General features: G+C 41.6%; 3 protein-coding genes across 4 annotated transcripts; all 3 read right to left on the bottom strand.

Moving 5' to 3' along the window:
• Positions 1–45: 45 nt before the first annotated feature.
• cd22 (cd22 molecule) lies at positions 46–5530 on the bottom strand. 2 transcript variants are annotated; one of them, XM_029744059.1, is made up of 9 exons: positions 5453–5530; positions 4414–4481; positions 3934–4326; positions 3547–3795; positions 2062–2334; positions 1821–1911; positions 1395–1446; positions 973–1100; positions 46–746 (listed from the first exon to the last, which is right to left on the bottom strand). In XM_029744059.1, the coding sequence occupies exons 2-9, from the start codon at positions 4466–4468 to the stop codon at positions 680–682; spliced, it is 1308 nt and encodes a 435-aa protein (XP_029599919.1). In that variant the 5' UTR covers positions 4469–4481; positions 5453–5530; the 3' UTR covers positions 46–679. The 2 variants fall into 2 exon arrangements, with proteins under 2 accessions (XP_029599919.1, XP_029599929.1); XM_029744069.1 differs by lacking the exons at positions 3547–3795; positions 5453–5530 and having other exon boundaries at positions 4414–4800.
• LOC115165711 (IgGFc-binding protein-like) lies at positions 4871–8788 on the bottom strand. Its single transcript, XM_029719014.1, has 7 exons — positions 8740–8788; positions 7991–8589; positions 7356–7899; positions 6599–6795; positions 6254–6392; positions 5790–6118; positions 4871–5669 (listed from the first exon to the last, which is right to left on the bottom strand). The coding sequence occupies exons 1-7, from the start codon at positions 8786–8788 to the stop codon at positions 5661–5663; spliced, it is 1866 nt and encodes a 621-aa protein (XP_029574874.1). The 3' UTR covers positions 4871–5660.
• LOC115165702 (IgGFc-binding protein-like) lies at positions 8498–9704 on the bottom strand (the record flags this gene model as incomplete). Its single annotated transcript, XM_029719001.1, has 3 exons — positions 8498–8589; positions 8744–9314; positions 9480–9704. Coding segments are annotated over 2 exons (750 nt in total), but the record flags the coding sequence as incomplete, so codon positions are not given.
• Between the last annotated feature and the right edge of the window lie 88 nt (positions 9705–9792).

Raw genomic sequence — 9792 nt, 5'->3', positions numbered from 1 at the left:
GTGTTATATTTCAGTACATTCGTGTTATATTTCAGTACATTCGTGTTATATCTCAGTACATTCATGTTATATTTCAGTACATTCGTGTTATATTTCAGTACATTCGTGTTATATCTCAGTACATTCGTGTTATATTTCAGTACTTTAAGGCTGGTGTAAATTATCAGGGAGACCTTCGTAGTTCATTCATTGAATTATAACTCATTATTTATTGAAGTCTATATTCACTTTAATCTGCAAAGAATCTGTAAGTGACATATCATTATTTAATAAGGAATGTTTATCCTAACATATTAACAGTATATAGTATAATCACATTAACAAATAACGACGTGCCAAAATTACATCTCTTCAAGTGCTGTAATCATGAGAAATATACAGAGCTCTTATATATTACAGAGCAATATGATATGCTTCTTTTTTAATAATCTGTTTTTAAATGTCATACCCTGTGTGCTCATGTAATCATTTTATGTTTGTATTTGTATAATTATCCACTTTTTTACTGTTTATTTTGTATATTGTACACTGTACATTGTTTGTACATACACATACACTATAACAGCTATGTATTTTGCTATTTAAAAAATGTCACTTAACATGCTTTTTTTCATTAACTTTTCTTGAGTTTACCATTCTGTAGGGCTTGAGGTCTTGATATCAAAGTTCTCTGACCACCTCAGTGTGTTTGTAGTTGGCTGTAGATATGTGCATCGTCGTCCTCTGCCTTGTTATTCAGCTGCCTCCTTTTAAAGGGAACAGGTTTTAGTGCAGATCTATATTTGTATTTACCTAGTAGTTATTACTATATTACAGATACATTACGTAGTAAGCCTGTTGTTGCATTATTGCGTACATGTTTTTGGCAAGTTATTATGCAATAATAATAATGTGTATCAAAAGTTATTTGATACACATTATTTTCCTTGTTCAATTTACTGTGAGTGTCTCACTCACTCTGTGTTTATTTACCTGGGTGAAGGAGCAGGGCTGATATTGAGCTCTGCGTAGTTCATGTCATCAGGATCAGTGATTGGCTTGGCTGACCGTCTCATGTTTTCATAGATGTCCTCTGGTCTAGACAAGGTTGCTTTCTGTATCTAACAGTCAGAATACAGTCAAAATACTGAGCACTGGACCCTGACATAGAATGACTCTCTTTCTATTCTTTGGCATATTTTAATTAACTCCAAGTTCAATGGGATTGATTTCCACATTTACCATTCAACCTTCATACGAACAGTTTTTTTAATCTAAGAAAAACAGAACAATAAATTCCATGTGTAAGGTTTGTTTTGCAATGACAACATAGCCCATTTGCAATGACAACCACATTTGCAATGACAACCACAGTAAGGCCACTGTTTGTACTTTACTTTCCTCTGATCACCTACCTGGGGGACTGGTTTGGTTGGAAGCTTCTTCTCGGCCGTGTTCCACTTCCGTCTGTGGATGATAAAACAAAGAGAGAATTCAGCCATACTAAATAGCCTAAATAGCCAACTAAATAGCCTGTCATGCTTTTTAGTAACTTTCCACTGTGGGCCAACCAAACCAACAGTTGGTGGTTGTCAATGCCAGTATGGTATATCTTTTGAAAGAACATTTGGAAAGAAAGAAGTTGTGTAAGTCTCAGTTGTGACATGATTATGACATCAGGCCAGTAGACAGTGTATTTTCGTTTGTATACACAGCTAAAGTGGGAGGGGAATGGGGCAAATATAATTGTGTACATTTCTAAAGAAGATAGGGGAGAGAGGGCCCTTCGGTGCACTATAATATATGTTTAGTTCTTCATAAGACATTTTCAAACCACTCACCTTTTTATGTAAATGTAGAGCACCACAATCACTGCTGTGACAAGGAAGAAAGCCCCAAATGCTGCCAGGACCACCATTAAATGGGCTGATTCTGGAACACAAGAGAAAATGCACTATTAAAACTGATCAGATCATATACTGTAACTTTATATCCCTGTCGGCATGCCTTTGTTTTGTTGAGATACACAGGGCAGACATCACAACAGCGTGACATACAAGAAGTGCAGAAGTGTTGCAGTACCTCTAACTTTCACCTCCTGTTCTGTAGAGTTCTGTGATCCAAGGGCATTCTGGGCCATACAGAAGTACAGTCCACTGTCATCAGAATCTATTTCGTTGAAGGTGTGTTCTTTCCCCGTCCCTAATCTTAGTGAAAGTAGCGGTCCTGACCTCTGAAACCAGGTGTAGGTCTCTGCTGCAGGGTTGGCGTTATTGCTGCAGGTCAGAGTCAGACGACTGCCTTTCACTACCTCGGGTCTGGGGCTGACCTTAACAGAAACGTCCTTTGGAGCATCTGGAAGCAGACGTACAGAAAACAACATTGTATTGTGTTTATTCATTTTACTGTAAAGTCACCCCCTTGGCGTTTTTCCTATTTTGTTGCATTACAACCTGTAATTTAATTTGGATTTCACGTAATGGACATACACAAAATAGTCCAAATTGGTGAAGTGAAATGTAAAAAATAACGTGTTTTAAAAAATTCCAAAAAATGAAAAACAGAAAAGTGGTGTGTGTATTTGTCACGGTTGTCGTACAGAGAAGCGGACCAAAGTGCAGCGTGTGTGTCGTTCTACATTTTATTTACACTGTGAAACTATGCAATACATAAACTTAAACTAAAGAACAAAACAACAAACCATGACGCAGAGGTGAAACATACACTACTCAAAAACAATCTCCCACAAACCCCAGGTGGGAAAAAACCCTACTTAAGTATGATCTCCAATTAGAGACAACGAGGACCAGCTGTCTCTAATTGGAGATCATCCCAAACAAAACCCCAACATAGAAAATACAAAACTAGACCCTGACAACATAGAAATAGAAAACAAAGGAAAAAAACCCTGTCACGCCCTGACCTACTCTACCATAGAAAATAACATATTTCTATGGTCAGGACGTGACAGTACCCCCCTAGTCAAAGCCCAGACCTCAATCCAATTGAGAATCTGTTGTATGACTTAAAGATTGCTGTACACGAGCGGAACCCATCCAACTTGAAGGAGCTGGAGCAGTTTTGCCTTGAAGAATGGGCAAAAATCCCAGTGGCTAGATGTGCCACGCTTATAGGGACATACCCCAAGAGACTTACAGCTGTAATTGCTGCAAAAGGTGACTCTACAAAGTATTGACTTTGGGGGGGTGAATAGTTATGCACGCTAAAGTTTTCTGTTTTTTTGTCTTTTTTCTTGTATGTTTCACAATAAGAAATATTTTTAGTCTTCAAAGTGGTAGGCATGTTGTGTAAATCAAATGATAGAAACCCCCCAAAAATCTATTTTTATTTCAGGTTGTAAGGCAACAAAATAGGAAAAATGCCAAGGGGGTGAATACTTTCGCAAGCCACTGTATGTTTGTAGTACTGCATTTATACATTAGTACAGACAATGAATCAACAAAGCCATCTAAAATGTACATTGGCCACTGCGAAGAGAAAACAACCCACCGAAGATAGCTGACTACACCATAAATCGCATCAAACCAACATTTATTGCTGACTTACATCTCACATCCAGCAGTATTGGTGTAGATGTGCCTTGCCCCAGACCACAGGAGTAGCTCCCGGTGTCATTAGGGGAAAGTGGACCTAGGGGATACTGCCCACTATGGACACCAGAGACACCAGGAAGTGGGCGGCCATCTTTAAACCAGAGGAACTCCATTTGAGGAGGGTTACAGGTGGAGGTGCAGGCCAAGGTGACGTGGTCTCTCTCCTTAACGGGGCCATTTTCATTTAACTTTAGGGATAAGACTGACATGAAGAAGAAACATGTACGTATAACCAAATATAGGACATGTTGAAGGGTTAATAACTGACCATCCTAGGTTATGTAATACCTTAATTGTTTAGTGTGATGACATGTACACAAATCTACAAATCTAGATTTACCTGATATTGTCAGGTCCACACCCCACGATCCTGTAAATCCCTGATGGAGTTGACTAGATCCATTTGCCTCAAATCTGAAGAAGAATCTGCCACGGTCATCTTCAGTCACATTGTTGAGTTTCAGTGTGCAGTTATTGTCTTGGTCATAAAACTCTGTTCTTCCTCTGTATCTTTCCTTAATCAGTCCAGATGTGTTATACACTCCATCTCCTTGCTGTGAGCCGTCTAGTTTTGTATCGCCTCTCGTAGTGAACCATATCTTTCTTCTAACTATCTGGGAAGCTGGGTACCTGTAGGTACAGTCCAATACCACTGATGAGCCTTTTGATGCACAGATAACGGTAGTCCTGTCCCTGTCACGGTACCAAACAGACCAGGTCATGGCCAGTGTGCCTGAAAACAGCGATTGAAACGTCAATACATTGATTTATTCATTTTCCACTGATGGATATAATTAACTGAAACCAAGATAAAACGTACCTGGCAGGGAGAGTAGAGTTAACAGAGATAACTGTAGAATATATTGACAGTGCATAGCGGCTTTAGCCCTGTAGGAAAGAGAGTTGTATTCCAGAAAATATATCAGTACAATCTTTGATCCAAGAACGTAATGCTCTGCTGTGTTTTATCTGACCAGCAGTGGCCGGGCAAATTCTTCTTATTGAAGACTGGGGGGTTGTGGAGAAGTACTGATGTCAACATAAAACATCTATTTCGCTGAAATAACTGTCATACTTCTGCTTTTTGGAGAGAAAGAAATTCCAACAGTCACAACAATACCACAACCAAACCACCAAACGGATGTGTTATTTTAAAATAACACCCACTGGGGAAAAACTGGTTGAATCAAAGTTGTTTCCATGTCATTTCAACCCCCAAATCTATGTTATGACATTGAATCAATGTGAAAAACTGATTGGATTTGCAAAAAGTCATCAATGTAAGGTCATTGTCTTTTTTTCACCAAACTTTTAACCTAAATTCAATGACATGGTGAAATGTGTTGTTGATTTCACAATGAATTCATAATAGTTGACAACTCAATACCTCACAAGTAATAATTCAAAACTAAATGTTGAACTGACATCTGTGCCCACTGGGCAGAGGCAGTATATAATATGGCATGGCATATACAAGATGAATATACTCAACAGTTTTGTTTGAATTAATTACTTGTGAGGTTTTGAGTTCTGATTAAATCAAAACTTTTGAAAGTCGTAAAGGATAGACAGAGATACACGCATACAGAGATGATCTGAGTTTTAGTAATACACAATTCTGGGATTATGTTTGGATTATAACGAATACAGAGTTCAATAACCATTCCATGCATGAATACTCATAATCCCTCACAACATTATATAGTTCAGAATATGTTATCACATACAGAAGGTAATTTTAAGGTAATTTTACGATTTTATGTCGAAATGCTCTAGCCTACAACCTGGACACGAAAGGAAGGTCTTTAAAGGATATTTTGGAGCCATGAGAGTTTATTAGAAAATTAAAATGCTCTTGCGTCCAAACTTGATATGTACAGGTTTTCCATATTTGTTAAGGAGTTTTTCATTCAGCCACACCCTGACTCCTTGACGACAGTGTTCACCACTGAGCACGTAACCCTTGTTGCACTGGCAGCCCCCCACAAAGACTTTAGAACACATGGTCCCTTGGATACCAGACAGATTTGGATGTTGCCAGACTCCAAACTCACAGGGAGGTCAGACCTAATCAATCTGAGACGAGAGAGAGAAGAGGATTTAAGGAGGACTTAAAGCGGATAGAGAGTATAGAGGATTCTTAGATTCAATTTCAACATGGAAAATCTGTATCAAGTATAACTGGAAGACACCCACCTCCACTGTCCCTCTTTGGCCAGTGAGAATGGTGATCCTGTGACCACTCAGGTCTATGTTGGCTGATTTGAGGAAGGAGCCTTTGGAGTTGACTCGCAGTTCATTCTTGGTCTGGATGCTGAACTGAGGCAGGGAGGGATCTTTGCCCGTCGTATTCACCAGAATGTAGGAGCAAGTACCCATGAAGGAGAAGGGCTGGCCATCGAACGTGCTGTAGTGAGGGTCACCGAACAACCAGCAGTAGGCCTTGGACTGGGCCACACATACCGCCTTATTGTTCATCACCACACAGTTCTCTTTTTCACGGCACTCAGTGTCCTCACAGGGGTCTGACAACATGTGTATTAGAGATGTTAACATATCTTGCTCATAGTAATATCAAAATAAGAACATCAACAAAGTACATAATTCCACATCCACATTTACGAAACACATAGCCATATCTGTTTGGTTTTTATTATTACCTGTACTGTAGCAGTCCATAACTCCATTCTTCATCCCACATGTCTTGAACTCTTTGCACTGTGAGATCTTGCAGGTGAACACTCCTGCTGCACAGCTGCAGGTCTCAGAACAGTTGCCCAGGATCACAGACTGGCCAGACTGAAAACCAGCAAGACATGTAAATGATTGTAAACAATAAATATGTACCAAGCATTGTGATTGATTATATGAATTGCACTTTATACTTGCATTTAGAGTAGAACAGATATAGCCCTATAATTGTGATAATCACTTTAGGATAACATAGATTTGTTTATATATGATATGGCAATTTATTTGTCAATACACAATAAACCAGTGATCACCTTGTAATAGTGTCCATCAACCACACAGCCACAGTTCTCCAGTAGGACACACTTGCCACCATCAAACACAAAGCCGTCGTCACACTGGCAGCCCTCCTGGCATAGTGGGCATTTTGGAGACTCACTGAGAGAGTCACAGGTAGAAGAACAGGTGTCGGCACACAACTCATAGTGACTGTTAGCTGGACACGTCAGAGCTAGAGGACAGATGGAAATGGATGTTATCAAAACACTTAAATCAGCTCAGCTTCAATTGTTTTTCAACAGAGCATTATGTCACAAACCGGCTCAAAGTTCGTAACAAAAGGGAGACAATGTGGAGACAAGGAATAACAAAATATATATTTATTAACTAAATGCAATTAACAATGGTGTGTCTAATCAGTAATCAGTAGTGTAAGTGAATGTTTTGCATGCATAAATGTGATAATGCGGGGTGTTGAAAGGTATCAAAGCAAACACCCAAAAGGCCACAACAATACCAAAACAAAATCTATAAGGGTGTCTGCATGGAGAGAATCTCCCCAATGAATGTGGAAGTCTATTTATCCTGGGATACACCCGGGCCCAGGTGTTCCCATGTAGCTGACGACCCTCCCAACTCCGCCCACCGGCATCCTAATAAGGAAACAAGAACAATACGGCAGATAGAGTTGGAGGATCGTCACAATTAGGTCACAATTAGGTCAGAAAAATATTGAACAATAAAATAAACCAGGATAAGGTAAATTAACTTTAAATATCAAAATTCACTCACAACAAAACTGGTCAGATCTCCAGCTGCTGACAAGGCCACCGGATACCTGACAGAAAGTCACATATGTCTGTAAGTGGCGGCACAGGGCATCCCCACCCTGTCCCGCCTTCATGCACTCCTCAAAGTGCTCTTGTGGTGGCACAACAGCATGGCATTGGGCAAATGGACCCTTGGTTGACTTTATGATGCTACAAGCCGGTGGGGGTCCACTGGTGGGAGGACACTTCAAGCCACCGTCACATCCTGTCTGACATTTGACCCCTTCCTGAAACACCAACCACCCCGCTGCAAACTTCTCCACAGACGGCTCCTGCAGCCCACTGGGCAGCAGGAAGTCATCCTCCTTCTTGTCATTATAGTTGCCACAGAGACCACCGGTAACACCTTTATAAGTGGATGGAAGCTGTACGATGGCGCCAGCAACTGTGTCGTAGGTCACCATCAAGCCAAAGTCTGTTACCACGACGATGTTAATGCCATTCTGGTAGGCCCTGACCTTTCCATCTCCGAGTGACAGTGGGAGATTTGCTGCAACGCCATCCACCTGTGAAAGGAGAAAAGATTGAAAACATCAGTTTTTCTAATCAAGTGTTGCTTTTTAATACTGAAATGAATAGATCAAGACAGAAAACTACCATTATTTCCCATATAACTCTGGGAGACATAGATATCTTGTATTTGTAGGCCTGTATGTCAACCCTCCTGGTGACCATTGCATCATCCATCTTGGTCAACTGCTGCACTGACACAACAAATGGAGCCATCGATCCGTCTTTCTCCACAACCTCCGACATTTTGTACACACAGTCCCCATGTAGGCTGAAGCAGCTGCCATCGAACGAGTGGAATCTTCTGGCCCCGCTCACATGGCAGGTGCCCGTGCTCATGGGTACACAGGCCTGCACCCCGTCTTGGACCTGGCACTTCTCATTGGGACCGCAGGCAAACTTTACATTACACTCCACGTCTCCATCCTTGTTGCACACACAGCGCTCTTTGCACTGGCCGTTGGGGAAGAACACCTGGCCCATCTGGTAGTACTGGCCTTGGTGAACGCAGCCACATTCAGCCAGCATCACACACTCTCTTTCGCTCAGTATGAACCCTTCGTTACAGACACATCTCTCAGTGCACAGGGAGTTCTCACAGCTCTCAGGCTCATCGAGTCCGCTGCAGGTCTGGGGGCAGCCTGAGGCACACACCTCATAGTGGCTGTTGGCCTTGCAGGTAGACGCTACAACACATTAGGTCAAACATGATAGAATTTAATTTTGGAACCAGAAGCTGTTAGCTAGACAAACCACTTCTGACTTATTGTAATGATCATAATTGTTACAGTAGTTGTTTTGAAATACACATCTGATGAGCTGTGTCTGTGCACTACTTACGACAGAAGCTGTCCGAGCTCCACTGTTCCACCTTGGCAGGGGCATCCTAGCAGGCAGTGGTGTAGGTGCTGAGGGCGTTACAGAGGGCAGAGGCATGGCCACGGTACAGACACATATGAAACACACAATCCTCATAGTACTCTCTGGGGTCCACCTTGGCATGGCAGTGCTTGAACGGACCGTTTTTGTCTGTGATCCTGCCACAGTACTTCCCTGTTTGGTAATCAACCATCACTCTGTGGTCACAGGTGGGGCACTTCTTGCCATCGCAGTCGCTGGAGCAGCCAGGGTCGTTCCCCACTTTCCAGCTGTCTCCGAATACTGTTGGGGTGTTAGCAGGGCTCTTGTCTGGTTTGAGGAGATTGTCGTTCCGTTGGCCATTCCAGTTTCCGCAGAGCCCGCCGATGAGGTCTGAGTAGGAGCTGGGGAAGGTTAGGGAGACCTGGCTCTTCCAGTTGAACTTCAGTGTCAGGCCAAATTTGGTCTTCACCACCCCAAAATACCCACTGCGGAAGATGGACAGTTGGCCATCTTCTACATCAAATGGCAAGTTCACATACTGGTTGTTGACCTGGGAAGAGAGAAAGAAACTTGAATGAAACATGAAGGATAATACTGTCTTGATATTTCTTCTTATATTAATAAGTAGTATAATCATAAAAGCTCATTGACCAAGTAAACCCAGAATGCAATTGTGTCATTCATTTGGAATGTATAACATTCTAAGGTAGCTTACCAATACTTTGCCAGGGTTGTCCCGACTCACGGTGATGATGTTTTTGAAGACAGTGATGCTGACTGTCTTTGTGTAAGACACTGCTGTGTTCCTCCCCCTATTTTGATTCTTTACAAGCACCTCTAAAGGTGCCAGAGATCTGTCGTCTTTGCTGACCAATTTGGAGAGAACGTAAGTACACGTTCCCTGGAAGTCGAACCTCTTGCCATCAAACGTGCGGTAGTGAAATGAGAAAATATATTTAAATCATTTCCAAAAGCAGAATCTAAAACTCTTGATGAAATGTCTGGAAAGAGAAAAACTCATAGCATCC

Source organism: Salmo trutta, chromosome 3 (genome assembly GCF_901001165.1).
Source record: "Salmo trutta chromosome 3, fSalTru1.1, whole genome shotgun sequence".
Classification (NCBI taxonomy): Eukaryota; Metazoa; Chordata; class Actinopteri; order Salmoniformes; family Salmonidae; genus Salmo; species Salmo trutta.
The sequence above is the reverse complement of the archived record's forward strand: the minus strand, read 5'-3'. Positions and strand labels throughout refer to the sequence as shown.